General features: G+C 39.2%; 1 protein-coding gene across 2 annotated transcripts in view; it reads right to left on the bottom strand.

The window, feature by feature from the left end:
* PTPRG (protein tyrosine phosphatase receptor type G) overlaps window positions 1-13,210 on the bottom strand; it is a 721,348-nt gene that overhangs the window by 274,121 nt on the left and 434,017 nt on the right. For both annotated transcript variants that reach the window (XM_090283906.1, XM_090283905.1), the window contains exon 4: window positions 5,398-5,546. In XM_090283906.1, the coding sequence (XP_090140032.1) occupies window positions 5,398-5,546 (149 nt within the window). The remainder of the gene's footprint in view (window positions 1-5,397; window positions 5,547-13,210) is intronic.

The following is a 13,210-nucleotide window of genomic DNA, read 5'->3' on the forward strand; positions in this document are numbered from 1 at the left end:
GTAAAGGATTCTTCCAAGCCTTTAATATGCCAATGTATAAAATAAATCTTCAAGAAGGCACTTAACAAGTCTAAATTTACTTCCAGCAGAACAGAAGGGATACATAAAGGAGTGCTAGCCAAACTAAACATTTAGTCCATGTTCTAGAATCCCAGGCTACTGAAACCAGGGACAAATGTGGGAGCTCAATCTCTGGCTGAATTGGTCTGCATGTGAGTTGTGTAGTAGCCTGTCATGCTTGCATGAGTGTAGAGAGGGTGACACCGTGTGACATCTCTGTGTATAATACAAGTGCATGGCTTACCTGGGAGAAGGAAGGCAGATGCAGGTTACTTGGGACAAAACCTAGAAGTCCAATGCAAGATTATCATCTAACCAGAATGAAACAGAAGCACTGGAAGAACCAAGATTTATTTCACAAAATAAAAGACAAATCATTAGTGTGATCTAGGCAGGAAGAGAGGAGCTGGGGTAAACAGGGAGAACACGGGAGCAGGTCAAAGAACACACCCAAAGACTGAATGCAACTGCAGACCCAAACAGAATGTTAAACTGGAAATGAATCACAGAAAAGGTCAGCCTAAGACTAGCAACTTCCTGCCCCTGAAAAACCTTAATTTTGACAGAATTTTGTACAATACCACAACAGAGCAGGGAGGAAGATGAGAGTAGCACCAGGACACATCTGCCTATTGGGTAGACAAATAATTCAGTGTGCTGGTGTCATGGTCACAACTAATTCATGCTTTGGATCATGCAAGGGAACCAATTTTTAAAACACAGATCTCTAATTCCTTTATTAGTAATTATGAAATCTCAAAAGTTTCTAAGACCAAAGCTATTTTGTTACTGTTTTTATTTATAATTTTGGTGCAAAAAGTAATTTGGTGATAAAGCCTGATGTGAAGAGATATGAAGCTCTTTAGAAATTTGTTATTTCCTACTTAGTGTGAATATTCATCTGCATGCGGCATAAATATTAATGTTTCTGTGGGTACAGTCCCAGACCCTACTACTCGTCCTCTGCAATACTTATGGCGTATGTACATAATACCTTCCTAGAAAAGATTCTGAATTCTAAAACATCTGGCCTCAAGGGTTTCAGCTAAGGGACTGCAGACCTGCACCATATGGTAATGTGTACTGCGTATATTTTAGGAAAAAGTCTTTGCTTCTGCTCACTTTCTAAGATGCTCTCAACAGAGCTAAAATGAACCAGCTGTGAGTTTCACTGCAAAGGGCACACACAATCAATTTGGATCATTTAAGCTTATTGAAGACTTCAACTCATAAAGCACCAATAAGTCTGAATCAACAACTCCTGCAATCTATTATTGTAATAAACAAGATTTTAATTACCTCACACAACAAGCATGCAATGAACTTGCACTATAATGGAGCTCTCAGAGGTTTTATCTGGAAATTTCTCTTTCATTAACTCCAGCCTCAGTTATTAGTGAAAACACCGTAGGATTTAATCCCTAGTAGTGTCACATGAACATTTATTTAAGTTACCAATCACAGAATAGGGTCTGAGAACAGGATAGGGCGAGGGTTCAGAATAGAATAGAAACCACACTAGATAACTGTAATTAAACAAAAAAGAACCAGAAGAAAACACTCTGATATCACTGTTTTAATCACTGAAATATCCTGAACCTTATGACTTCAGATACTGAATGACATCTGCAAAGTCTCTTTTGTCATGAAAAGTAATAAACCCATGGTTTCAGGGATTATGGGGTGGATGTTCTGGGGGAGCCACTATCCTGTATACCAAAACCCCCACTGATGACATTTTATTCCTTAAATTTACCAAGTACCACTTTGCCTCAGGACCTTTGCACATGCATGTTCCAATTCATCTCTTCCATTTTAATAAATATCGTTTAATAAGTATCTTATATCTTAATAAACATCTGCCTCCACAGCAGTCTTCTAACTTGTGACAAAATGTTCCTCTTTCAGAAATTATATGACAACTAATATTACAGAGCTTTTTACACGACTACTTGTTCAATTTCTTTGTCATGATTAGATTGTAAATAACTTGAAGGTAGGGATTCTGTCCTTCTGGTTTACCTTTGTAAACTGGCATCTATAGGAAAAAAAGGCACTTAAGGAAAAATTGCTGCAGGGCAAGAGATAAAGCTGAATAATAAGTGGTAGGGACATCTGAGGATCCAAATTGGGTCTAGTCTCCTAGGTATGGCTTCTAATCTAATTCTTAATTTCTTTTCTAACTTTAACTGGGCTATAAAGAATGCTGGGTATTGAAGAGCTTTGGTTTTATTTTATAAGGACATTTATTTTTCTATTAGACTGGATATTTTTAAGTGTCAGACTACAAGACCAAGTCTAGGATTTCAGCCAGGAAAATGTGGAGAGGTCTAATTTCTGATGTGTACCAAGTTGCAGATGACCTCCAAGAATTCCTGGGAAGCCGGAAAACCTACAAAATCGGATTTGTTGCAATGTACCCTCAGGGAGCAGATCCAGATTCTTGTGGGGCACATGCTTAAAATTCTACCTGCAGAGCTGAAGCATGGAGGCCTCTGTAGAAATAGCCAATATTGTGACTTTATCTCAGGAGGAATCTAAAGGAACTAGACCCAGTGATGCTCTTACCCATAAAGCAAGGTACATTTCCTCTAAAAACCACAAGAGGATGAAACAATTTCTCAAGCAAAGAGTCCTCATTATTCAATTGTACTTAAAACCATGCGACACAAATAAAGGGAGTTTCACTTCCACTAAACATTCTGCTTTTCCTACTCCAGAGGCTCACAACTGTGACATTTGGGGTAGAGAAATTCTTTGTCATGTGGCTATCCTATAAATTGACATTTTTAGCAGCTTCCCTGGCCTCTACCCACTAGATGCAAGTAGCTTACCAATGCCAACAATAGTGGCAACCAAAATTGTCCCCAGGCAATGTGTAATATGCCCCCAAGGGGGGCACTGTCTTCAGTTGGGAACAATGCTGTATTCTACCAATCCCAGTGCAATCTTCAACAATGACTCTTCTCTGAAACAAAATACGAGACAAATAAATGGGCCCTGATGCTGATAAATTACTACTTGATATCTTAAAATTTTCTTATTTTTAATTTTTTAAACAACAATGTAGTTACATGAAAAAAAAACAACAAAGCAAATGTGAGATGTTCAAATAGTGTGAAAATCTCAGGAAAAGCTGTTATTAATAAAGAGTTCAAATAAAGAAATGTAACAAACTATTACAGACATGGTTTGAGCAAAATAAGCAATTTTTCTCTGCATATTTTAAAGTAAAATTTGATCCCATTAACTTTGGTCTCTGAATTTCAAGTTCCTGTATGTATATCAACTAAGTAATTTAACACATCACATTAAAAAAAATAAAAAAGCTATGAACTAGATGGGATTGGATGAGAAACCCAATAAATATAAGCAGCCTTACCATCTGACATTACTTAAAAGAAATAAATTCAAACAACTTGGTCAAAAAATACATCTGGGCATTGTAGCTGCCATTTCTCATTAGCTTCTGAATTTCATGGCACTCTTGGAGTAAAAGAAAACCAAAATATTCACTTAAAGTAATGTTTCCAAAAGAATATGCATCTAGTCTATGCATTTTTCCAGAACCAACTAGGAGGAGGAGACAGGGCCGTTTTGGCATGAGTGGATGAGATTAGGGAACAGGAAGAACTTCCTAACTGCCAGCCCAGAATTCTTTTCCAAGGTAGCCGTCAAAATAAGTTTTCAAACTTTTAAGCACGGGTCTTTTGCCTAGAACATTAACTGAACAAATGGCATCCTGGTTGCAAGATAAAAGGGCTTTGGAGCAAAGCTGGCTGGATACAGACTATGCCTTCCACTCAAAACTACCGATTAGAACTGGTCACCAAGAATAGAAGGGATAATCCAAACTTAAAAATATGATGAAATTTTGCTTCTAGGAATCAAGCTTTTCAAGTACAAATAAAGTTTAAGACTTCAAAGAAATGAGTTATTCAATTTAAAGGGGGGGAGGAGAGACCATTAAGTAGAAACCCTATTAATGAGACTTATAATTAGTGTGAGTAGGACAGAAGTCCCACAGATAGATGAATCCTAGTGCAGAAAATTTTTGATTAAGAATTTCTCATGTGGTTATTGCAGAGGTGGGGGGGTATAAGGGGATTTAATGGTAATGGGAAAATACAATAAAAATAATTTTAAAAAGAATTTTTCAGCTAAACAAGAAATAATATGAAGCATTTTCAAAGAGTAGCTGTATCTGGTTTCTCCAGTAATCATGCATAAGAAACAAATTATATGTATATATAGGTATCTATAAACCAACATTATTTTCTTATCTCGTAGGGATCTTCACTTAAAAGTTCAAGAACGCTGAAGGGTCTATCCATGGGCTTGAGGAGCTAAGGTGAGTGATTAAATCCTATAATTATGTACAAATCTGTGTGTACATGCATGTATATTCTCTGTGGAGGGGGGGGTCTCAAGTGTATGTCAATTTATCAAAGTAGGTCATGACTTAATAGAAGTTAACAATACCTTAAGAGCTGTTATTCCATGTTTGTATCCAGCCACAGGCTAGAATGCATAGGCATCCAGTTCTTCACAAACTTCTCAAGTTTACCTCATGGGCAACCAAACAACCAACAAAAATGTTTATCCCAACAAAAGAATATTCGCATCCTGATCATTATTAAAGGTAAAAATAAGGTTAGCAATGGAAGGGGTATTCTGACCTCACGGACCTTGGAGACTTGGTCTTACCCCCTCCCTCCTTCACGAAAAAGACAGATATGACCTACTGCGCCCAGACCTTTTTCCTGTCTAACAGCATGTATCTTTCACAAAACTGACACGGAAGGCAAAATGTCACCATCGATCCCAGCAAAGTTAACAGGGAGTCATACAACCAATGGCCACAGCCTCTTTTTCAATAGCTGACAGGAGCAAACAAACCTTAAAAACCTTAAAACAGCTTCCCTACTCAAAGAAGGTTCTGGGACTGTTCTTCATATAACTAACTTTTCTCTATTTCAAAGAGCAAAAATGGAGTCATCTGAGTTTCATAGAAAATCTCACCTTTAGAGAGCAGGATTCCAAAAATGAACAGGAAAGACAAACTTGGCTAAATGAAACAAATGCTTGAAAATCATCAACCAGACATGAATCTACTGAATCCATGATGTCTACATGCATCTCTAGTTGAATAAAGAAGAGAACCTTGAGGATGGATTTTCACCTGTCATGCTGTACATGGAATATTTCCAGAGGCAGAGGTAGGCAGAGGATAAGGTTGATTTGAAAAAATGACTGGGGACAAAAACAAAGCATCTCATTTAAGTAAAGTCCCAAAGCACAGCTCCCCTGACATCTGGAGCTCCTAGTTTCTCTCACCTCAACAGGAAAGCGCCTGCCGTTGATACTGTGTTCAGAGCCTGCAGAGCCGTTGCTGTGACCCCAGTGAAACTCGACTTTCTCGGCTTTGAATCTGCCAGGAAGGCCAGCGCCGCTGACAAAATAGTCATCTTTTAGAAGAATGGCAACTGTAGGAAATGGAAGGGGAGAGAAACAAAGTGAGTTTCAAAATCAAACTTGACAGATTTCTTCTGCTGCTTCAAATAAAGTTTATGATCACATTTTCTTACGTACCTGTTAAAAACAAGTCAAAACAAGCAGCCTCAATGAATTAGCACATTCTAACTCCAGAATGCTCTCAAGCGCCAGTGGACTCTAAATCATGAAAATTCCCAGGGAATGGTCTCAGAATTTCAAATTCATTTAACAGATGAAAATAATAAGACAACGACAGAGCAAGTCACTCTGAATTAGGGACTCCAAAATCTGCGTAATAATCAAAATGAGCTGGAGAGTGAGATTCCTGAGGCTTCAAGATTCAAAATGTGGAATGCGATGGGAAATAAATATGATAAGCTAGATGCGAGAGGCACATTTCTTTAATCAGAAAATTTAGACAGGATAATCAGAAAATAAAATTTGCAGGTTCTTCCAATATTAAGGCAACAACAGTGAAAAGGTAGCAGAAACTAGGTACTGCTGGATAGATGCTCAGGAAAGTGCAGTGAAAACCCTACTCATTAAGGCCCTCAAATCATTGCAGATTAAATTTACTTTACTGCTCCTATTCATTACAAGTATAAAAAAGTACCTTTGCCTATCTAAAAGAACACATAACAATGTCCATTTCCATAGGGGGCCTCAATCAATTTAAACCCTAAAAACTCTTCCTTGAAACATGGAAAAGAGAAATAGAGACCAAATAACTTGGACTAATACTAACAGAAAATTATTTTTTCCTAAAGGAATGTAATAAGCAAATGCATAAAAACATTTTATTTTATAAGTGATTTATATTTCCCTCTTTTTTGGTTCTAAGGTGAATTCATTCATTCAACAAAAACTTACTGGCTGCTAAATAAATGTAAGATACCAACCAATATACTAACTATATGGTTTATGAACAAAAGCCAAGCGTGTTGAAACCAAGGAAAAGCTCTCTTAACCACACTGTCTCTGCTTCCTAAAGAAATGCCAGTACGAGCTTCAGAGAAAAACTCTGCAGGAAAATTAGATCTTTATTAAAAATAAGGACTAGACTACGTTCTAAAACAATGCAATTATTTTCAGCACTTCTCTATATAAAAAAGCATTAAAAGCAAGCAAAGGAATCCTGCTCATATAAATCCCTTTTTATCACATTCAAAAGGCAGTTTTTCTCGAACTTCTGAAAAATGTACAATGCATGTTCAACTAGTGGGACAAAAAATTAAAGAATAAAATAAAGTAAAAGCAAGTGTTTCTTATGCTGATTAAACACTCTACAACACTGTTCCACCTTTACAGTGTGCTTGGCAAGAAACTCTTCCTGTAAAGAGTGAGACAGTAAATATTTAAGGCTTTGTGGACTCTCTGGTCCCTGTTGCAACTACTCAACCTAGTCTTTGTAGTACAGATGTAGCCAAACACATACATGAGTGAATGGCTCAGGCTATGCAGAATAAAACTTGATTTATCCAAACTAAAATTTGGATATAATTTTCATGTTTCATGGAATATTATTCTCTTCTCAATTTTTTTCAACCACTAAAAAACGTAAATGGGATGTGTCACTTGGTAATCTCTAAATTCCAATATATTTTAGGTAACAAACTATTACATTAAACTAATCAGATATCTTTTGTTTCAAAGCCAAAATATTAGAAATGAGCTCAGTAATGATTACTCTCAGCCTGTTATAAATTGTATAAGTTATATTTCACATCCAAAAAATGAAAGCAAAGCATTTTGAGTGCATCTGTTAAAACACAACCAGGGACACACAGCATCTTATTAATATTTGATTTTACTTAAATCATTTATGTCTTTGTCAGGGGTCATTATACTTGTTTTACATGAATAATTAAAAGCATAATTAGGACATTGTACAATCTGAAACATTAATCTCCTTTTTCATTTCACAGTATTTCTCACTAGAGCACACAGCATGCTACATGCATGCACCCCTCCCCTTCCAAAAGTAGCTTATGTTTTTGCTTACGTATAGAACTGGGAAGAGAGAACTTTCACAGATACCGTGGAACAATTTCCTGATGACCACTTTTTTTTTTTTTCAGATTTAATGTGTTTTATTGATTAAAATATTACATTTGTGCCAATTTCCCTTCCCTCTGCTCCCCTCCACCCGGTGGCCCCCCTCCCTCCAGTTGTCCCCCCCTTTTAGATTATGTCCATTAGTTGTGCATACAGTTCCTCCCAACCTCTCTCCGTCTATTCCATTCCCTCCTACCTTGATCCCCAATTCCTATATCATCCCCCTCCCTTTCCCCATTCCCCCTCCCTGTTGACCTCCCCCCAATATGCTTCCCGTACCCACAGTTCCTTTTCCACTCTCGTTGCCTGTTTAGTTTGCCTTTGTTTCATCTCCTTAGCTTCTGTTTTTTAAACCAGTCCCTTTAACATCTCATATAACAGTGGTTTGGATCTAATGAACTCTTTCAGTTTTATTTTGTCCTGGAAACACTTTCTCTGTCCTTCTATTCTGAATGACAATTTCGCTGGATAGAGTATTCGTGGTTGTAGGTTTTGAATTTTCATTACTTTGAATATTTCTTGCCAGTCCCTTCTTGCCTGTAGGGTTTCCCTTGAGAAGTCTGCTGATAGTCTAATTGGGACCCCTTTGTACATAATTCTTTTCTTCTCTCTTGCTGCTTTTAAGATTCTCTCTTTATCTTTAATTTTTGACATTTTGATTATAATGTGTCTTGGAGTGGTTCTCCCTGGGTCCAGTCTCTTGGGAACTCTCCTTGCTTCCTGGACCTGCAAGTCTATTCCCTTCCCCAAGTCTGGGAAGTTCTCCTTTATTATATTTTCACTCAATTTTTCAAGTTCCAGTTCATCTTCCTCATTCTCTGGCAAACCAATGATTCTTATGTTGGGCCTTTTATAGCTGTCCCAGAGGTTTCTGATCCTCTCATTGTTGCTTCCCATTTCCTCTCGCTGCATTGGTTGACTGCTTGTTCCTTCTCCATATTCCAGTTTGTTGAAATGAACTCTGGATTTTTGTTCCTCACCATCTGTCTCGTATGCGGTTTTGTTCCTTTCGTTATGAGTGTTTTTCGCTTCTTTCTTATCTTTTTCCTGCTCTTTTGTGAATTCTGTAAGCCACCTGATAACAATGGCCCAGAACTGAGCCTCTGACAGGTTTTTTATCTGTTCATCTGTCAGGTTCTCTATCTGCTGCCTGGTGAGCTGTGTCACCGGTATTTCTATAGTTGTCTGCCACATTTTGACAGATGCGTTTTGTTTTCTTGGGCCGGCTGTCAGGGGCAGTGCCTGTGTACTCGTAATGACCCAGCGACCGGCGCCGTTTGGCGTCACAAGTCAGCGACCGGCGCCTGTCTGTGACCTATTTCGCAGCCCTGTGGTGCTTTCTTTCTTTGGGGGCGGGGGTCCAAAATGGATTCACACAGTTATTCCGCTAGGAGACCGGGATCCGTCCTCCCGCCCCCCTGGGCCTCACTGTTCAAGGCGATGCGGTGGCCGCTCTCCCCAGCGCTGGGGTCGCGCACCGCCAGGGGCTTGACTGCCTCCGGGCTTTTTCGCCGCCCCGCCGCTCCGCAAACAGCTTTGCCCTCTTTAACTCTTACCTGCCCGAATGGCACCGCTGGTTTGTAACTTCATATGTTGGGCTTCCGTGTAGTTTTATTTTCTGGAATTTCTAGTTATCCTTTGTTTTGAAGTAGTTGTATTCCTCTCTAGTTGTAGAGGGAGACCTAGTGTGTCCGTCTAAGCCTCCATCTTGGCCGGAAGTCCCTGATGACCACTTTTAATACAACCCTGTTTCTAAACAAAGTGCACCAAAGGTAGGTAGTCCCTTCAGAACACGGATGCATGGTGCGCCAAGAGCTCAGGAGATGGACAAACGTGGGTTGAAATTCAATTCTGTCACATAAAAGTGATGTGACCTTGGGCAAGTTACCCCACTTCTCTGTGCCTCAGCTTCTACTACTGTTCAACTAGTGCCTAGCTGGCAATCACACCTGAAGGAAATCATACCAGAGGGAAATCACACGTGGAAAGCATTAACACAGTGACAGAAACTCAGCATGTACATGCTCAGTGGTGGTTATTGTCAAACTCATTTCTCGAGACTTGGATGGCGCTCAAGCGCAGCAGAGAAGAGCAACCACACAGATATCATGCTTTACTTTCAGATAAAGCTTATTTTAAAGCAATATTGACTTTTCCCCCATAATAAAAAATCTACTGCACAGGGACAAAGCTGCGTAGGTGTAGCCTAAACACTTGGGAGACCTTAAGTGTTTTGAGATCAGCAAAATATAAAGAAAAAGGATTTTCCTTTTCTTGGTTATTTCTATTCTTTGATGACTTCAAAGAAAATATTGTAAAATCCCAATTGGGTGCTAATATGCCCTCCTCACTAGCCAAATACTCATTAATTTCCCCCTTTGATCCAAGAGTAATTAAGTATTATGCCAGAATGTAATAACTTTGGTAAATCTGATGTATTGCAATAGATTATGAACTTTTTTGTTTTTTACATGTCTATCCATGTCATAGCACAGGTTTTTTCACTAAGGTGTTGATAAAAATTGTTATTGTAAAACCAGTTTGTTTATTTAAAATAAAGTGAGTCCATTGAAAGAAACGTTTACATTTTTAACAAATAGCAGTTAAGAGTTAAATTTGAATAAGCTGACAAATGGGAAGGGAACAAGTTAACACCTTAAGACTGAAGAACAATGGGATAGGAGAGGGAGAAAGAAAGGCTCATGGTAGTGGACTTTCTAGTACTAGGCCCTGTGTTTGTTAAACTGCTAACAGGGATTGTGCTTGAACCAAAGCAGAAAGATGGAGGAATTGGAAAGAGCTGGGGTTTCAAATTCAGGGTTCCTGAACCAAGAGAACAAAGTCCGTATTAGTAGCCACCAATGCCCTGGGGTGTGCACCCCACTGATATAGAAAGTAAAATTCTGAACATGGCGTGTGTGTGTGTGTGTGTCTGTTTTCAGAACAGTAATTCATAAAGGACTTTGTAGCATACAGACTGCATTTTATGTGGTGCTTTTTGAATTCTTTTTCCTAGGGAGAGGAGCTGCAGCTGCCACAGATCCCCCATGTCTAGGGCTCCCATCAGGGAAACTACTGTGCACAGGGGCATGACAGGTAGTCACACCATAGAAAAGAAATTCATCTTCTCCTGAGCCCAAAAGGATGATTGAGGACCTGGCATTCATGGCATTCTTTGTAGGACATCTACCAACTGTTTACAAATTAACCTCAACACGTCTATGTAATGCTGGGCTAAACACACGTTCACAGCAAAATCTGAGGAAACAGCAGCAGGTGTCAAAAGTTAAATAAAAATTGATGAGGGAAAATGAGCTGCTTAATATCTTACCTTCACCACTCTCAACCAATTTTTAGCACTGTAAGAAGGGAAAACGCTACCATTATTGGATCTTAATGGTATGTCACCAGACCACCTGCAATACCAGTGTCCATCAGGGGAATACTTGGGTCCCTGGTGAAAAGGGAAACACTGTGGTCTGGAAGTCAAGACACATGAGCTCTACTACAGCTTTCAACTAAATTCCCTGTAGGCACTGATGTTTATTTTTCAAATATTTAACAAGTAATTACTGGGGAATCAAAAGGAAGTAAATCAGACACAGCTGCTGGCCTCGTGGAGCATATATGGTTAGTGGTAAGGACAGGCCTTTGCAACTCAATCAACAACAGGAACAAACCCACAAGTGGGACAAGTGGTAACAGGGGAGCTTCAAACCCCAGACAGGAGAAGGACTGCTGGAATCCCCTGAGGTGAGTGTTAAGGGAGCCATATTGGGAGTGCTGACAAGAGGGGTGCAGAGCAGGCGGAAAGAAGCTCATGCAAAGGCCCTGTTGTAGTAGGCAGCCAGAGTAAATAGTGCCCAGAAAATAAAGTAGGCATAGAGAATGAGGCAGGGACAGCGAGCAGTCAGTCTGTCTTTACCCCCAAGAGAAATGGTTGAGAGAAAAAATAGCCTTGATATGGTAAACAGAGAAAGAAAACAAGAAAAAAATAAAAGGAAGGAAAAATAGTCTGCCCCACTTAGTGACGTTGTGGCTACTAAGTAGAGCAGACTTGGGAGGAAAGCAGCACTTGTTACGAAGTTCTCACAGTAATCCAGGAAAGAGCAACTGGGCATGTGGAGTGGGAACAAGCTCAGACATCCAAGAGCAGTCCAGTCATGAGATTACCCTGGGTCTCAGTGAACTCACTACTACGCTGAGAAAGACGAACAAAATGGATTAGTTGACCCTTTAACCATGTGAGGTATGGCAGATGACAGTCTAGCAGAGGGCTAAAAGAAACATGGGCCTTAAAAATGATCCTCAAAGTTCAAAATTTACAGTCTCTCTCTGTGTAATATAGCACTTGTCTTCCCATTACGTAAATGGTAAATTAGACTTCTATCTACCCAGAAGCCAGTTTCTATCACGTGAATGCAGGGCCTGGGGCTGTGAGGATAAGAGAAGAGAAATGAGCTTAGTAAACATGAAACAGAACTCAGAGTATGTCTTGCCAAAAGGAGACCCAGTGAAATAGTTCTGACTTGAATACCAAGGTTCAGGCAAGACTGCAAAATAACAGCACGAAGAAAGTTAAGAATCTGGAAATTTCAAATAGGTAAATTTGAAAAGTGAAGAGCTAAAAGCATGCTCCAAAAGAAGATGGGATGTTTTTAAATAAAATTAAAATTTTTCTTTGGGGCAATCCTGTACTAACTAGAGATGCTCTCTGGTATTATAAAGTCAGGGTAGGGCATGCCCAAAATGGTGCTGAATTCCCAGATGTTTCCAAGCATCTGTCTACATAATTGATAGTGTATTTTAATCAGAAAGCTTGGCAACCTCTTTGTGAGCAAAATGAACATTTTGTTAGTGAAACAAACAAAACTCAGAGCTAAAAAGAAACCATGATCCAAGAATGAGGACACCCAGCTGGTTTAACTTTCATGACCACATTCACACCTGTCAAGGATCATTCAGAATTGAGGCAGAAGGTGGGGGTGGGGGGTGGGGGGGGGAAATGACAGAATAAAAATAATTTAACAGTTTGATATAAAGCATATGTGGACACACCAAGAACACATACTTGAGGACTCGTGTGCTTCACTTGCCCAGACCCTTACCATCAATATACCAGGGATAGAGAGGTTTTACTGAAATGAGAACATATTCAAGTTTTCACCATCAACATCAAAAAATGCTGTACTCCAAATATACAATAAATAAAAACACTTTTAAGACTCTGGTTCTCATCTGTGGCCAAAGGTAAGGAAGGAAAATGGGAAGAAAAGAAGAGAAAGGAGCCAAAGCTAAGAGCAGAGGATGAAAACAGAAGAACAGGAGATAGAGGCATGGCACAGGGGAAGGAAATACAAGATGACATGAAGAAGGGCGAGAGAATGAAACAGAAAAAAAGTTACAGCTCAATGAGATACAAGGAGAAACACACATAGAATCCATCAGCAGAAAAGAAAAAGAGAAAGCCCAAATGGAGAGATCAAACACACCCACCCAAAGACTTTTTAGGCCAGCGAATTTCCACCTTTTTCACCTCGTGGCACACATAAGCTAACTACTAAAGTTATGAGGCACACCAAAAAATATATCCTATTAT

Source organism: Furipterus horrens, unplaced genomic scaffold (assembly GCF_987537825.1).
Source record: "Furipterus horrens unplaced genomic scaffold, mFurHor1.1.pri manual_scaffold_7, whole genome shotgun sequence".
Lineage (NCBI taxonomy): Eukaryota > Metazoa > Chordata > Mammalia > Chiroptera > Furipteridae > Furipterus > Furipterus horrens.